The sequence below is a fragment of the Pleurodeles waltl genome, chromosome 10 (genome assembly GCF_031143425.1).
Source record: "Pleurodeles waltl isolate 20211129_DDA chromosome 10, aPleWal1.hap1.20221129, whole genome shotgun sequence".
Taxonomy (NCBI): domain Eukaryota; kingdom Metazoa; phylum Chordata; class Amphibia; order Caudata; family Salamandridae; genus Pleurodeles; species Pleurodeles waltl.
The window spans coordinates 177501310-177519898 of NC_090449.1; the positions used below are offsets into that span (position 1 = coordinate 177501310).

General features: G+C 44.4%; 1 protein-coding gene across 1 annotated transcript in view; it reads left to right on the plus strand.

The window, feature by feature from the left end:
* The window catches only part of BAIAP2L1 (BAR/IMD domain containing adaptor protein 2 like 1), a 517223-nt gene that overhangs the window by 223609 nt on the left and 275025 nt on the right, over positions 1-18589 (plus strand). Inside the window, exon 7 of the mRNA XM_069210135.1 lies at positions 9352-9504. Coding sequence (XP_069066236.1) covers positions 9352-9504 — 153 coding nt within the window. The remainder of the gene's footprint in view (positions 1-9351; positions 9505-18589) is intronic.

The following is an 18589-nucleotide window of genomic DNA, read 5'->3' on the forward strand; positions in this document are numbered from 1 at the left end:
TGTATATCTTTCTGGTGGCAATTCTTTCTAGTTGTAAAGGGATGTGGGTATTGTGGGTGGGTGTTTTATAGTGGTGTGTGTATGTGTTTCAGGTGTGTGTAGTTTGAATTGTCCAATGTGGTATTGTTTTGTTTGGGTGTTTGTATTTTGAGCGCTGCGGTATATACCGCCAATGGTTTACCACCTTTGAATGTCCGCCGCAGTGATTCGTGGGTCATAATGTTGTGGGTGTTGTTCTGTTGGCGTAACGGTGTGGGTTTGGATACCGCCAGTTTATCACTGACCTTTGGGCTGGCAGACTTATGTGTGTGGCTGTATAGTGACTGATTGGTATGTGTGTGTCATAATATGCTTGGCGGATATCCGCAGCGGTATGTTGGCGGCAGTCAGCATGGCGGTAAGCAGAACTTACCGCCAATGTCATAATGTGCGTAAAAATGTGTCTATCATATTATCAGGAGTTTTACTTGGAGACATAGAGTCTCCACGTGGCAATATATCTAAGCTCCTCCTGCACACACTGCAGCTTACCAGTAGATCACAGGGTATTAGCATTCCAAGATAACATTCTCAAGCATTTCAGTGACATTTTGGAGGATTTATACTGACATTATAGTAAACTATATATATGATCATTTTACTGCTGCCATAGAATTTTGCTTCCATTTTTCGATGATGTTACCAAATGCCTCCCTACCCATATCTGGCTCAAGTCTGCTCGTACACACGCTTACAAAATCCTCGAAACCAGGGAAGCTCGCCTACTTAATGAGAGCTACCACCAAACTTGAACATAGCTCCATTCTTCCCCGAAAGCTTTGCTTAAAGAGGGAGAGCATATACCTCTCTGCCATGAGAGGAAAAAGTGCACTTCTTAACCTGCTACATAGAGAATGAAGAGGAGAGGATAGTAAAAAAAAAAAAGAAGAAAAAAAATATGAAATGCCCCGAGTTTTTCAGTCCACATCGGATATGAACACAGTGATCCAAAAGAACCTTAGCACAAGTCTCTGAAATGCAACAAAGACAACAGAGGATGAGTTTTATATATAATTTTCAGCTAAGTGTGTTCCTTTAGAAAGACTTGTGCAGACTTGAGCTCGTATGGCCTTGGAAGAAAGGGATTGACTATTGTAATTGCCATCTTAAGATGGTAGCATTGGGGGCATGGTCTAGCAGCCAGCAATGGCGGACACATGAAACTCGTGCTCTCCTGAGTAAAGAGTCGCCTGGAGTGCCCTCTGCCAACACAGCCCGCTGTAGAGGAGTTTGGGATCCCGAGAGAACGAGCAGCCCTGACCAGCAGAGGCACGGTTGCAGAGAGACCCCGGGTGGCCGGCTTGAGCGTCTCTCGCGCTGGGAGTGCTGAACGTCTGGTCCGGACTTGGGCGACATCTGATGACCCCGGGGGTGTGAGAGACTGATGGGCGGAATTGAAAGTGGACAGGTTGAGTTGGTCGGCATTAACTGTTGCCAGAAGAACCTGTGAGGAGGAGGTGAGGTACGGGTCCTGGTTGGGGGACCCGAGACCCGTTCCTGCGCCTCACAATCCCGTTGGACCTCTGTGAAGGAGACAAGTTTCCCCTAGGATAGTCTGTTGGAATGGCTGTCTTCTGAGGTGCAGAGCAGAGGGCAGAGAAAAACAGAAGGGTCTTTCCTGGGGGGCAGAATGACATTATTACGACACTGTGCTGGCTCTGGGGCCCAGGATGTGCTGCACCATTAGGTGGACAGGAGGAGTGAATGCTGCCCTCCGACCACCCCCCCCCCCACTTAAATACATTCGATTTGCCTGGGCAAAGTTCATTTGAATGGGGCAACTGAGATGCAGTCTGAACAGTCGGTGAAACAGGAGGTGATCTCTGACACCATGCGATCTCAATTTGATAAAATCTTAGCAGCAATTGTGGACACCAAAAATGTTCTGTATCAAGATATTGAGGCAGTTTTATTGGTCCTGGGGTTACTGCAGGCTGAGCACCGGAAGCTGGCAGACACGGTGCAAGAGACAAAATGCACCCCAGCTCAGGAAGCACTTACACACCAAGTCACAGAGTTGACCGACCGAGTGTGCAGACTGGAAAAGCATGCAGAAGATGCAGAAGGCCGTAATAGACACAACAACATCCGATTGGTGAGACTCCTGGAAGGAGTGGAAGGCAGTAACACGGTGGCTTGCCTTGAGACTTGGCTCAAAACTACAGTGGCCCCTAACAGACTTACACCTTTCTTCACTCTGTAACAAGCGCATAGAGTGCTGACCCGTTCACCAGCCCCAGGTAGACAGCCACGCACAGTGGTGGCCAAATTGCTACATTATCGCAATAGAGATGTTATACTGAATTGCGCCTGCAGAGATGGCCCCTACCTATTGAGAGTGGAAAAGTTAATATGTTCCTTGATTACACTACGTCAGTCCAGAAAAAAAGAGCGTCTTATGCAGAAGTGAAGAGAGCACTGAGAGAGATGAGGGTACAGTACTCACTGATGTTTCTGGCTAAACTGAAAATCATAATAGACAGCGGAATTTTTTTTTTTGAAGACCCTAGTGAGGCGTGGGACTGGCTAGAGGCGCACATGACTGGGATCCCCTGGACACGGAAGAAGCATACACAGCACAATGTAGTCCGAGGACCTACTGGAAAACGCCGGCGAGTTGGAAGACAGGAAGGGCGAGTGAAACCCACCCGATCGCATAATCACACAGAGAAAGAAGCAGCTATCAAGGCGGCGGCAGACATCGCAAGACAGCAACACATGGGATCCCACTTAGGTACTGATGCGGGTGGATCAGTAACAGACTCTAAGGCTGATAGGTCTGACCCTGAGACTGAGAGACTGCCAGTGGTAACCCCTCAATCTGAGGACGAACTTGTATAACTCACTGCATAGTTACACTACCTATTAAGAAGATTGTTCCGTGTTGTTCCACATTACTGGCTCGAAGCTAATGAGTGTAAGCTCACTCAAACAGATTGATAACGCCAGATGAAGGATGATATAGACTGAAGGACCTAATAACACAACACATAATGGTGAAACATGGTCGTTCTTTTTGGATATGGGCACATCGGAAGCTGACTACTATTGTAGTTGTTGGGTGGAAGAGACATTGCTGGCGTTAGACTGCGATTATCCCCACCACCATGCTCTCTGGAGGAGCATATGGAAACAACTCAGAAGACATGATTTTGTTCACAGAAGTTGACTTGTTTGGGTGGAAGGCCGTTGCTGTTCGGCCCTGGGGATGGGGAGTTCATTAAGTGGTTTTGGTTGATGTTTTCATGGGGCAGGATATATAATTGGGAGTGAAGGAAGGATGGGGGAGGATGGGGGACTGGATGTGTTTACAAGACAACTTGATCCATCGGTAATTGCATGGCTACCAAGACACAGCATACTACATACATGACTTGGAATGTCCGGGGCCTGGGATCGGCAGTCAAAGGTTATAAAGTTTACAAGTACTTAAAGCGCAGAGGTGTTCATATAGCTATGTTGCAGGAGACACATTTGAAGGGGTTAGAAATAGCTCGGCTACAGCGGAGGTGGCGAGGCCACCTTTATGCTACCTCCTATTCCTCCTGCGCAAGAAGGGTGGTGGTTTGGAACCATTTTGAACCCCTGCACGAGCTCATTGACAAGGAGAGGAGATATGTGCTAATCACGGGCAGATTATCAGAAAGGAGGGGGGTCAACCTGGGTAGCGTCTATGCCCCCAAACCATAATATGTTGGCACAGGTGGGATCGATACTGAGGGGAGATCTGCTTATTGGTGGAGTTTTTTACTGTGTAGATAATATGTGACTAGACCGCTGTACTCTGCCGTTGCAGGGGGCTCCGGCTTGGAGGGTGGCAGTAGGGTTCAAGGAGTGGCTATGGCAATGGGCCCTCTTGGATTTGTGGAGGCTCCAACACAGAAACAAACGTGACTACTCCTACTACTCCTATATGGATGATTTACACCTGAGGATAGATAGACTGTTCAGCTCAGCGGGACTGTGCCAGGCGGTGCCGACTACAGAGTACTTAGGGCGTACCCTTTCAGACCATAGCCCTCTTGTTCTAGGGTTTACACTGTGTCCGCCCAGTTCGGCAGTTCGACTCTGGAGGCTACAACTAGCAACACATGAAGACAATAATTACAGAGACTCATTGGGTAGGCCCATAGCAGATTATTTCGCAGTTAACCAAGGATCTGCCTCTTCCACATTGGTGGAATGGGACGCCTTTAAGGTTGTGATAAGAAGACATTGTATGGGACAAACTGCGGGGGAACGTAGGGCGCTACAGGAGGAAATGCACACCCTTGGAGCTAATATACATGAATTAAAGACGACTCAAAGGTCGGACCCCCACACGGAGAAGCAACTACGGTAATTACACAAACAACATAGTGCAGTATTAGATAGGTTACAAAACATTGACCATAAAGCATATATGGACCGGACTCATGAAGAGGGGGGTAAATCTGGTAGCCTACTAGCGCAGTTGATCCACCCAGAATTAAGAGGCAACCCCATCACACATTTAAGTAAAGGGACGGAAGAACATATCCATTCACCAGAGTTAATTTATGATTAATTTCAAACACATTATTAGACGCTTTATGGGCGACCAGAGTTAATGCAAGACGTTGAACAGGAGGCACTTCTGGACAGACTCCCTCTACCTTCTCTTCCAAAAGGGGTGGCTGAGACACCAGGGGGAGCTATTACTGCACTGGAGCTAAGTTAAGTTTTAAAGGAAATGGCCAAGGGTAACACGCCGGTACCGGACGGCCTTGCAGCCAAATTTTATTTGATGTATATGGATTCACTGGTCCCAAAACTGATAACCCTAGTCTTGGGAGTGGGGCAAATTGCCTGCCTCGACTAGGAGTGCACTAGAGGTCCCATTGCCCAAGAAGACTAATCTGGGGGCACTGACTTAAGCATTCCACCCTCTTTCTATGTTGAATACGGACTTTAAAGTCCTAGCAAATAGGATCCTTCCATGTATGTCGACTCTAGTCCACGGGGATCAACATGGATTTATCCCAGGCAGGAGCACCTCCCTTAACCTACGCAGACTTTTCAATATATTATGTCACCCAGATGCACAGTCCCAATCAGGGGCCACGTTTATGTCGGTAGACCACAAAAAAGCTATTCTATCCACGGGGATTTTCTGATCAAGGTGATGTGGCACATGGGCCTGGGAGAAGACGCTTTTATATACAAAACCCACTGCTAGAGTAAGAACAGGGGTTGTTACTGTGTCTTCTGAGTATGCTATCTTTAGAGGGACTAGGCAGGGCCTCCCCCTGCCCCCTTTATTATTTGGGCTTGCCATAGAACCATTGGCAGCCTGATTTTGAACAGAAGGGGTGCAATCTGGTCTACTGGTAGGTGGCCACTGTCATATTATTTCACTATATGCTGATGATCTGCTACTATACCTAGAAAACAACGAAAGGGGGGTAATAGATGCTGTTGAAAGACTGGAGGAGTTTGGGAGAATATCGGGTTTGCAGCTGAACCGCGTGAAGACCCGTCTTTTCCCCCTGTAGGAAGGATACTCCCCCCCCATCCCCCCTGTCCCCTCCCTCTGGGAATCAGGTGGGAGACCTCTTCCTTTCAATACATTGGTATCCAAATTTAACACACCATTGAAGATGTGATGTATATGAGGGTATTCTGGGTCGAGCACATCGTTCCATAGAAAGGAATGTCATCTTTTGGAGATCCCCAAAACCGCCTCTGATGGCTCATATGGTGGTATTGCCCCGCCTACTTTATCTGTGTGCGTTCAGTGACATGGGGCGTACACCCCTCACAAGGCTGAGAGAAAGATGGGAAGGGATATTAGGAAAAGAGATACAGGATACAGAATGGAGGCAGATGATGCCATACCGAAGAGTGTCTCCCGTAACACTAGACTTCCGTATATTTAATTTAGCTTCTTACACATGACCTACCTGACGCTTCATAGGTTACAAGTGATATATGGTCGGGAGGCCTGGGGATGCCCGAGATGTGGACTTACTGATGCTGAATTCTGTCTCATTTTGTGAGAGTGCCCTTTGTTGCAGGTCTACTGGAGGGCAGTAATAAACAAACTACACCACACACTAGGTCGCATGCTTCCTTGCACCTTACAGGTATGTCTGTTGGGGAAGTCCCTCAGGACTAAAAGGCAAGGTTGGGTCCTGATTCCTAGATCTAGCTCTAGCTTTGGCGAGGAGCCTTAAGATGGCCGGGAAATCGTCCAGACAACCAAGTTTTATTGCATGGGAAAAAGATCTCAAAAAGTGGGCAGGAGCGGAAGGTCAGGCACTTCGGAAAGAGGATGCTAGGGATACTAGGAGGCGCCCTATAGCACGTCTCTGGGATGAGATAATTGAGGTGTGTCTGAACCCGGCTGTAGTGACTGAATCTGACATGGCGGAGAGCTCGGGCTAGCGACTTAAGCTATAGAGAAAAAACTGCTGGAAAAAACAAGTATAAAATGAGCGATAAACCAGGACCAGACAGAGGTGGAAAAGGGAACATGAGTACTGGCGGATTGACCACGAGATAGCCACAATGATGGGCAACCAGACCCCTGGCTCTTAAACATATCTATTCCTTGAGAATGGAAATAACAAATTTACCGTGGTGGCTTGACCGATAAGAATAAGTAATGTGACATGGCCCTCTCTGACTTTTGGCCTTTAGCTGATACCCACAGAAGAATAGACAGACTTAACATTTCCTGCCTGCCTTTCTATGATATTTTAGTTTCCCTTTTTTTTTCTTTTCTTTTTGGTATAAGTTTGTTCAATTTGGTGATGATTACATACATAGGCTAAGAGATTTTCGTAGAAACATTAAATTGACTGGTGTTGACGCAATACATTGACAATGCTTAAGAATTAAAACTGGAAAGTGATTGGACATTTCTTTGACAATAACATGCTGTATGGGTCTAATACATACAAAGAAATTCTTCCTATTATGGGTTACATACTTCAATTACAGCTGAACCAATTTAATGCCAGACTGTTTAAAAATGCCAATAAAGAGAATAGAAAAAAAGATGGTAGTCTTAAATGTTGTGCATCTGCAGAGTAGTGGAACCTCCCCCCCCCTCCATTTAGCCCACTCCACCTTGCTTCAGTGAGCCCAAAACCTAAACCTCTCCCCTTTTAAGAGCACAACTTATTCTTCTGTGTTGGCAGCGGCCAGCAGCTTCACTTTTGTTGTTGTTGTCAGCCACCCCACCTCCCTTTGTACTTCCAGGGCAGCTTCCACCCACTGAAGGAGAACACCGTCCCTCATGGAGAGCTGTAGAAGCCTGCCTGAAACTTAAGGGACCTTGTTTCTTGACCGTGTGGAGAGGTAATAAAAAAGCAGGTAGCAGCGCATCCTCCTTGGATGATTACTTTGTGCCATTGAGGCATTAGGACCATCGGAAACTGCAGTCTGTAAGCCCTCGATGGCCATTGCTGCTAAGGGGCAGGTACAGGAGGATTTCTTCCTGGCTTCTGATCCAGCACTTGAGCTGAACCAAGGCCAGGAGCTTTACACTTGCCCTGCCTCTGATTGTACAAGACCTGCAGTCTTCTCAGACCCTGTCTCTGCATCACTACAAGCCAGTAAGAAAAACTTTTCCCTACAGTTAATCGTGCAGCGGCAAGCAAGGGAAGACATTGCTAATGTTAAACAGAATGGGGCAGTTTACCTAGAAGTGAAAATATAAATAATGAAACAATTAACTCCTTTATGTTAGGCTAGGCACAAAGGACTGATTTATTTGCAGTATGGCCTAGTAACACCCATTGAGATCCTCCTACCCCATCCTCATGCCGAGTGAAGCTGATGACTTCACACTCTGTATAGTGGTATCCATAGTAAACATCTTGTAAGTCTCTTCAGGTCAGAACAACACCCAAGGCTAACTCACAGGCCAGTCACTCACACTCTCATGAGACATAGGACCGGCGGAAGCTTTTTTTGACTCTGACAGATGTCTCGGAGAAGGGCGCGGAGTTTGATACAGATTCTTATATAGAGGGCTTTTAAGAGTTCAGAGGATAAACGCCATGAGACTGGCAAACTGATAACCTAACAGAGTATGCATGGCTGCTTACTGAAGGACCTTATGAAAAATACTAATTCTGAATCTGTTCCAATTTTCAAGGCCCACAACCCAAGTGATAAAGAGGAGGAAGCCATACTTAAGGATCATATGGCAGAACAATTAGTTCAGCTTCCAAGAACTTAATTCCTCTTTCAGTTGCTATTAAGAACAGTCAACAAAATCAAGCACCAGTCTGCAGTGAACTGGCCTCAAACTCTGCCAACTCAGTTCAAACTCCCCTGGCGCCAATCCTTGGTACCTGCTAAGCTCTCACAGAGAAGAGTATTGAAAAAAATCATGCAGCAGCGTAAACTGTGCGTTTTCAAACTCTAGCTATTCAGTATAATGTCTGTAACCAGATAACAACTCAGTGGTGCTCGACTGAAAAAACGACTGATGGAGAAGAAAAATAAATCTGCAGGCTTGGTAGATAAGATGAACCATTTTGACAAGTTTATGTAACGTTTTTGTATACCTTTTCCAGAACTGGAAATTGGACATAATACAGGTTGAGGAGAGCACTGAAGACTGAATATGGGGATTGTTTGTTATCACAAGTAGACAACCTACTCAAGTAGCTTATCTTTTGAGTATCCTAAACATTGAGGCAGAATAAATTGTTATATGAACATAGTTCCTTTGGGCTACTTTTAATTACTTACAGAGTAGATTACATATGCTGAAGTCAAGATCTAAAATACCTGAATCATTCTGCACCTTGCCCTAGTGTTTGATATTTAATAGATTTGCTACTTAAGATGAGTTGGAGGATGTTGATTGACCAACAGTATCAATGTAAGGGACTGTAGTTAGCAACACCATTCTGAATTTTTTTCCAGCTCTAGCTGATTTGTGGCAATCTTTGACTTTCCTTCTCAGAGTTATATATTGTATTGTTACAAGAAACATGGGTAACAAAACCTACATATATTCATGGTTGTGTTTTGTTTCGTGTTTTGGAGTCAGTCTCTACTTCTGGTCAATCTGGGATGGCCTTGCCAGGGTATATCTGAACTGCATAATGGCAGACTTAAAGTTACATAAAACCAATACTCAAACACTAATTATTGAGTTTGTAGTTAAGATTCAGTTTTTCTTATCATTTTTTACAATGAGAATTTTGATGCAGCTAATGTGTTTAATCAAACTAAATTGTGCTCAGTGATTGACAGAAGTGCCTCCCACAATAGTAATATTTTCTCTGTCATCTTAGCAGCTGATTTTACGTCTGCTATGTTTTTTTTCAGTATTTGCAAACCATAAGTTCTCGACAGAGCGATATTCAGAGGTTTATTGCAGAAGGTTGCAAAGAGGCCTTGCTGGAAGAGAAAAGAAGATTTTGTTTCCTGGCTGACAAACACTGCAATTTTGCTGTTCACTTGAACCATTATCATGTGCAGGTCAGTGTTAAACACAAAACAAGTGATTTCTTTTGGTGAAAATATGTGCTCAGATTCTTAAATGACAAGCATAGCTTTAGAGATATTTGCTTTTCGATTATTCAAAGTAAGACAATAGATGTAACATTGCAGTTAGTGAATTGGCAGTGCTTAATTACACTATGAAACTGAACGTTTGTGTTAAAACAAAGGACTGTATTGAGAGAGCTCTGTGGCAGTTAAAGGTGTCAGGGAGGTTTCACCCAGGAAAATCTTTAAATAAGGAGACTCCGTGAATAATTTTACTCGTCACCATTCACATACATTTGCTAAGAAGCCATATATTCTCCAACACTGAATCTTTCATAGATTCACATTATTACATTATTTTCCATCCTCATGCTGTCACGTCTCCCATAGCAGTCTACATATCCACTCATTTAACATTGAAAACTACCTGTCGTGTATCTACTATTTTTGTGACTTGAACTCCAGCCAGTGTGGTGGAGAAACACAGGTCTCCATCTTCTTGAAAAACAAGATTTTCTACTGCATGTCAAGTCATGAAAGGTAGTCCCAGACCTCACACTCTTTACTGTAACCTTTTACATTTATTTATTTGTTTGTGGTCAGCTTTAGCTGGGGGCTTTCAGCTCATTTTACAGCTTGATAGCTGAGCCCTGAGAGTTTCTTTCAAATCTCTTGGTTACACACCACTGAAGCAGAAGTACCTTTTTAGGAGTCAGTGAATTTGTGGTTCAAAGAAGGTTCATAATATTTTAGATGTATATGCTCTGGTAAAGATGAATTGCTTTTCAAGAATGTTTGATATGGTTTCCAGGTGCAATGATATGGAAGACAACTCCTCCCTTTCATTTAAACTCCCTTACCTGTTTAGTCCCTGCCATTTCAGTTAATCAAGCTGTCAACATTGTGTGTATTTTCACCAAATTTTGTCAATATATATGTTTGTTTTGTACGTAATCGTGTCTGTAACTTTTTTAATTAACCAAACTGATTTCATATTTTCATGCTAGTACATTTGATACACATACATCTGCCCCCCTGCATTTTGAAGGAAGTTTGTTACTCATGTATGAGTCCATGCATGTCTGTGAAAAAGTTCCAAAGTTTCTCATCAATATCCTGTTATATACATAAACAATCTTATGCTAAACATCGTCTTATGTCTGCCGCTAGCACATATATGAACGTGAAGCCAGTCAAAATTCACAATGTTTTTGTGTCTGTCTCTTGTCCTATCCTGTTCCTTCCAAAGAAGAGGTGAGAGAGGGCCCTCCTGAACCTATCACCAAGGGGACAGGGCACCGTGAACAAAGAAAAAGAGAAAATCCCCAAAATATACAATAACCAATCAGTTCACCCTTTACTCCAATCATAAATTCTTAAATGCACAGCAAACAATCACATCCACTCAACACTGCAGTTATGAATCTCCAACAAAAGAATCAGTAATTTTTTTTATTTAATTAGATAAATAATCCCCAAAATCATATAATCAATCCATAAAATCCACCATTCTACCTACACCATAAGTATAAGAATATTAGATACAAAATAAAAACCCTGACTTTTAAAAACACCACACATATAGGAGAAGCAAAAAGCATCTGTTGTCATTTAATGTCTTGAGGCTGTCCCAAATTTGGTATGTACAGGCCAATCAATTTCTGCGCACAGTCTCTTGGAATTTAGGCCCATTACAATGGGTCCTGCGATCCAATTAGCGTGGACAAGTTTCGGTGGTCAAATCAAGATTCTTCCACCACCTTCTTAAGGACAAAAAGATATGTTCTCAACATCTATTGTTCAAATCTGATCCAACATATATCACACAAGACACTGGTCACAAATCATCACAAGTCCATAATAATATTCTAATCTTGTCTATTGTTCCAAGATATTCTGAAAGTTGTAAGATTTCCCAGAGTCTCCTTATTTTTCAAACTCTTTTATATAATATTTAAAATCCAGTATCCTCCAATAAGATATCTGTCTTTAATCCCATTCACGAGGCCGTGTTCTCCTTTGTTCTTTTTTTCAGTTTTTACTGCTTGTAGAACCACCATAATGCCAAATTCTCTACAATGTTCAACTTCATTCCGACCCCCCTCATGGTCCAAAATGTTATGCATCTGTATAGTGTTTTTTTTTTTCAAGTGTTCTTACTAAAAGTTAGTGTGGTTTTTCAATGTTCTCACTCCCTGTGTAACATATTTGCCTCGTTCTTTAGTATTCCTTTTTGATCCATGGTTAAAGTTAACCAGCTTTATTTATGGCATCAGGAAGCCACAGAGTTACTGAATACGTTTCATCTAATGCCAGAGACTGGGCTATCCATTAAACCGTTGCATATAGGTATTGGCTACTGATGGGGCCACATTTGATCCTATCAAAACACCACACCTTTAAAAAAGACTTACCTTTCCACTTGAAAAAATATATATGTCAGTACCATTCCCAGCGTATGCATCAGGATACTTTTATTTCGGTCAGAATGTTCCAGAATCAACAACCCTTAAATCTAAATGGAGATGATAGATAAAAAAACAAGGGTAATCCCTCCATACGTAATCTCCTACCACAAACCCTAGTACTCAGGATACATGGTAAGGTACTGATAACTCCTCTAACCTATTAATAGAAACAAAGGTTTGAATGAATGAAAAAATATTTATTCAGTATACACTATGGTAACCATAAAAGCTACAATAAATAGAATCATAAAAAGTTGTGAAATGTAGAACAATTTAAAAATGCCTCACAGTATACCTACCATATACACAATGTAAGGGTTGTCAAAAGTGCAAAAGATACTATAGGCCACTGCACGATAGAAACTAAAAAAAGACAGTCTTGGTGTACTACAGGCAGCACTGTCTACGCCTGCCCCCTCTTTTTATTAAAGTGCCATGCGCAGAAGATTACAATACCTTTCAAGACAGTACAACAGAAGCCTAAAATGATGTGCAAAATTGCCATAATAACAGTAATAAATATTATCTTTCTTAATCGAACAGCACTGGCTAAAAATATATATATCATCAGAAATACATACTCTGTTTGATGAAGCTGTAAGAAATACAGTGCTGATCTGCATCGTCTAATATTTAAGTGCTTTAATAAGGGGATTAAAAACTGCTTTCACAGAACCGGGTATAATTTACAAAAGGAAAGAAAATGCATAAGAGGCTGGCTTGTTATGGAGTCACGCAGACTAAGGCCCAAAAGGGTGTCATGATGGGATTTGCTGAGATATGATACAAAAAAATGAGCAATGCCGAATCTAAATCCGATTAGAAAAAACCTTTGGTTGTGGGTCAAAGGAAATGTGAGGTATGGTTCCATGGAGGTGGTTGCGACAAGAGAAAGATAATCATTTACCCTCTTCTTTCCTAGCTCCCTCCCTTGCCACAGTTCAGAGCAGAGTAATAAAATTATTGTTTAAAAGACGTCTTTGGAATGTTTACCAATAGGAGAGGATTATGATAACAGTCCTCTCTCCCCATCTAAATAAGATTCTCCTTAACATAGTGTAACCATGGGAGGTTATGTGATTTATCTGAAGCTTTGCAGTCATTAATTATGGCCTGATTAAATGAAGTCTCATGCTTAACCCAGATTGATCCCCGGAGCGTTCATGGTGCTAATTTAACATAGCCCTCTTGTGGAACCATTCCCACTTGTGTGTGGCAGGGATACCCTTGAAAGCAATTTGATACAGACAACAATCTCTGTAAAAATGTGTTTTCTGACAGCTGAAGTGCTCCCACATCACAGTAACCCCACACCCCTGCACCATACATAGCTGACGAAAGACAACGTGCATGGAAAATGTTGATCATAGTGGCTAAGGGGTCTGCTGCCTAACCTTCCAGAAAATCTAAATATGGCTTCTGAGGCTTGTCCTCATCTTTCTCATTTTATTCAGATGAGTCCATGAGGACTTATGGTCAAACAGTATTCCCACATAGGAAAAGATAGACACATATGAGAGTTTCTCCTCGTTAATATACTTCGACTTTAAGAATGCACAACCATTCCTGGTAACCATATCATGAGAGTTAGTGGTGTTTACTTTTAGTCCTAAGCTCTTCATTAAACAAATAAAATCTGTTTAGAAGTTTCTGTAACCCAATGAATGTCCTTCAAATTAAGACACAATTGTCTGCATACAATAGGGCAGGTAGTTTCCTCAAACCGACCCTCGGAACATCAGCTTCTCTCGTAGGGGATTTCCATGTATAGTCATAAGCACTGAATAGTTCCGCGCGCCTGCGGGGACCCCGGAGCACTGTTGTGTAGTATATTCTTAAGTGCAATCATCAGCTCCTTGACAAAAAGGTCTGTGAAAAACACTTAAGAATAACAATGTGCAGCCTATGTGAACAGCTACACAGGCCAAATTGTTAGAAGAAAAAAACAGTTGTAGTGTAAATTTCACGTTTAAACCTCTATTTATTCTATAAATACATAAATAAATATATTCTCATATTTTATTTACACCTCTCATGAGAATAAAACAATGTAGGGCAGTGTAGCCCATAGGCTGCCATTATACAGAATGAAAATAGAGCTGTGCCTTTAAGAAAGTAAAGTCTTCCTGTTTCCCATCATGCACAGCAAAAGGCAGTTGCCTCAGTTCTTTTTTCCGGCTCCTTTCTGACAGGACCCTGAAGCATTGAGCTCTACCTCACAAAATCCTTTTGTGACAGAAATTCATTTAAAATCTTTTGAATTTCATTTTCACTCGACGTTTTTAACATTGAGTGATAATTTTCTGCTTTTTTCTGTTAGATTCTGACAGAATTTTGAGGTTTTTCTACTTCAGAAATGCCTTCACTGTTTGACAAATGTCCTTCTTGTGGCAGAAAAAAGGCCAAAACAGATCCACATCGGGTCTGCATAATTTGCCTTCCATCCAGCCACAAACCGGAGTCGTGTGACATCTGCAAAACCTTCTCCAGAAGGACCCTTCGTGACAGGGAGAAGATCCGACTCCAGGCGAAAGAGGACAGGAGGAAAAGTGGTCATTCTACCACAGAGCGAGGAGAAGGTCAGTCTTCTACCAGGGCTCACACTGGTTCCTCTATAACTCCGACCAGACCGGCTCAAAAACGGCACAGGTCTCCGACGACGTCGAGGGCGTCGACGTCGAGGCAAGGAACGGCGCCAACATGCTCGCCGTCGAGGAGTGGTTCGCCGGCGAGAAAGAGACATCGCTCGCCGTCGACGACGATTTCGCCGTCGAGACGGCGTGGACTTTCGCCGTCGAGATCTGGGTCACCGTCGACACGGCGAGGACGTTCCACGTCGAGGAGATCTGAATCCGGTTCGCCGTCGAAACGGCGAGATCGATCAACGTCGAGGGGTGCTCGACGTCGTAGACGTTCACCGTCATCACGGCGACGTCGAGGGTCGTCGTCGAGAGATTCTCAACGGCGAGAAGAATCGACGGCGAAGGACACTCGCCGTCACCGTACTTCGACGTCGAGGAGTGTGTCGACGTCGAGACAATCAAAAAGACCTAGGAGGGTTTATACAACCTCAGAATCCTTGGCTTCAATCATCCTCCTTCCAGCGTCTCCACAACTCTCTCCTCGACAATCACCATTGCCACAGACGCCGGTAACACCTACGGCGCCTCTTCCGGCTCCGCCTGTAGAGTCTGTTTTGAGGACTCCAACGCGGTCTGTAAGACGTTCGGGACATTCCTCTAGACGCTCTTCTTCCTCTCGACACCGTCATGACCCACAGAGATCTCAGCATTCACATCACAGGCGTTCTTCTTCGTCTACACGGGACTACTCTCCAACCCTATCGGACTCACCGTCCCCGAGAGTGTCCCCCATAGATGATGTGAATACGTTCCAGGAGGTCTTAGTACGAGGGGCAACCAAGCTGAACATCCCGCTGGCGGTACCTGCCCCATCGACGTCAGTGATCTTCGAGACCTTGCATCACAGGACATCTTCCAGACCTTTGCTTCCACTGGTTCCAGGTCTCCTTGAACCAGCAATGGATATTTTCCTTGCACCGGCCGCAACAAAGTCTGCTCCTTCCAGACTTATTAAAAAATATCGTCCACCAGAACAAGATCCTCTATTCTTGAGGTCGGACCCAGTTCCTGATTCGGTGGTCATAGTAGCGGCAAAGAAACTGCATTCAACCTCACCATCTTCTTCTTCACCTCCAGATAAAGAGAGCAGAAAGATAGATGCTGCAGGACGAAAAGTATGCTCTACTGCAGCCGTCACGATGAAGGCAGCCAGCGCTACTGCGTTATTAGGGCGGTACGATCGTGCCCTCTGTGACTCTTTAATACAGTTTGCGGAACATCTTCCTAAGGATAAAAGGGAAGATTTCCTGGAGGTCGTGGGTGAGGGATCCATGGTGTCTAACCAAATTATAAGTGCTGCAGCTGACTCTTCGGTGCTATCCGCACACAATTATGCACACGGGATAGCGCTCAGAAGGCATGCATGGTTGAGACTTACATCACTCAAACCTGAAGCGCAGCAGAGAATACAAAACCTGCCTTTCTCGGGCTCCACCTTGTTCGGTTCTCATGCCGATGACGAGATGGCTAGAATGAAAGCTGAACTAGATACCTTGAAAGCGGTAGGGATGGAAAGACCGAAAGAACAAAGGAAGGTTTTCCGGCCATATCAACGACGACTTTTCACCCACCGGTATCAGTCGCCACACTGGATGTCTTCGCGCCCCCAGCAACAGCAACAACAGCAGTATCAAAGGGGTTTCTCTACTCAGCGAAGGTCGACAAGGGGTCGTTCAACACCTCAAACTCAGGCAACTCGACAGGCTCCCACGTCTAAGCCCTGAATCTTTGCTTCCCCCTCCTCCGTTATCCACTCCGGTAGGGGGAAGTATCTCAAATCATCTGGACGAGTGGCTACGCATCACAACAGACGCCTGGGTATTGAATATTGTGAGACATGGTTACGCTCTCAGATTCACCAGTCCTCCACCATCTGTTCCACCCAAAACAGCCAACCGCCATCTCGAAGCTCTACAGTTAGAGGTCAATATCCTATTGCAAAAAAGAGCCATAGAACCCGTTCCCATCAGCCAGCAAGGGAAGGGGATTTATTCGAGATATTTCCTTGTACCGAAAAAAGACAAACAAGAGTTTCGTCCCATCTTAGATCTGAGGACAGCAAACAAATGGATTCGCAAAGAAAAATTCAGGATGTTAGCCTTACACCAAATTTATCCACATCTACGTCAGGGCGACTGGCTATGTGCGATAGATCTTTGCGACGCTTACTTTCACATCCCAGTAACCAAGAAACATCGAAAATTCCTAAGGTTCACTGTCGGAAAACGCCATTACCAATTTGCAGTTCTACCTTTCGGCCTAAAATCAGCGCCAAGAACTTTTTCCAAATGCATGGCGGTAGTAGCCGCCCACTTGAGGAAACAGCGAATATTCGTCTACCCCTATCTAGACGATTGGCTCATAAAGGCCTCCAGTTGTCTCGAGACACAGCAACATTTCGAATGGACTCTACAACTGCTGCAAAAACTTGGTCTTCAAGTCAATCTCCTGAAATCTACAGCAACACCTGTTCAGAGGTTGCATTACTTAGGGGCCATTGTAGATACCAGGCTAGGAAAGGTGTTTCCTTCGGAGGAACGACGGTTATCGATTCTCCAGAAGTGCAAACAACTGCAGGAAAGACCTCAAGCCACTGCAAGAATAATAGCTTCTCTACTGGGCTCGATGGCGTCTTGTATCCATCTGGTTCCCAATGCTCGCCTCCATATGAGACCATTGCAGGAAAACCTGGAGGATCAGTGGTGTCAACTGAGGGACGATTGGGAGAACAAAGTCCTTCTTTCTCCTCACACCCTACAATCCCTCAAGTGGTGGTGTTTACCCAGCAATCTCTTGGTGGGGATTCCGTTCCAACAACGGCCCCCATCTCAAACCATCGTAACAGATGCGTCACTGATCGGATGGGGGGCGCACATGGAACATCTTCGAGTCCAAGGCGAGTGGTCACAGAGAGAGAGTCTCTATCACATCAACCTGCTGGAACTTCGCGCAGTCCACCTTGCGCTCAAAGCCTTCCTTCCCTCTCTGAGAACGGAAACTCTCCTTCTCCAGACAGACAACGTGGCCACTATGTACTACGTGAACAAACAAGGAGGCACCAGGTCCAGAATTTTATCCAGAGAGGCTCAGACAATCTGGCATTGGCTTCTAGCCAGGAACCTGTCACTAGTGGCAACTCACCTGCCCGGCATCCAGAATGTTCAAGCGGATGCCCTCAGTCGGGTAATGGACGAGAACCACGAATGGGTACTACACGACGACGTCGTTCATTCCATTTTCGCACTCTGGGGTACCCCCTCTACAGACCTATTCGCAACCCCAGAAAACAAAAAATGCCAAAACTTCGCCTCCAGATATTACCATCCAGGGACACTGGGGAATGCCCTGTGGATAAGCTGGTCAGGAGCATTTCTTTACGCCTTTCCACCGCTTCCCCTGATTCCGGCGGTCCTCCAGAAGCTGTCCAATGTTCAGACCAAAATGATCCTAATTGCTCCGGAGTGGCCACGCCAGTGGTGGTTCCCAGACCTTCTTCACCGGTCACTCAAACCACACATCAGGCTACCATATCGTCCGGACCTTCTCACGAAGTTCAGAGGGCAGATATCTCATCCCAACCCCTCATCGTTGAGTTTGGCAGCATGGCTCCTGAGCTAGTGCAATATGGACACTTGAACCTACCTCAGGATTGTATGGAAATTCTGAAGGAAGCAAAGCGCCCTTCCACACGATCAGCCTATGCAAGCAAGTGGAAGAGATTCTGCATTTGGTGTTTACACAACAACATTGACCCGGTTTCCTGTGGAGAACAATCTATCCTGCCATACTTGTTAAGTTTGGCAAAATCGGGCTTACAACTGTCGTCAATAAAAGTTCACTTGGCGGCTGTCACAGCATACAGAAAGAGTCCTTCACAAACTTCCTTTTTTCGGATTCCGATTATTAAGGATTTCCTAGAAGGTTTAAAGAAGGTTTTTCCCCCCATTAGAAAGCCTTCTCCTCCAT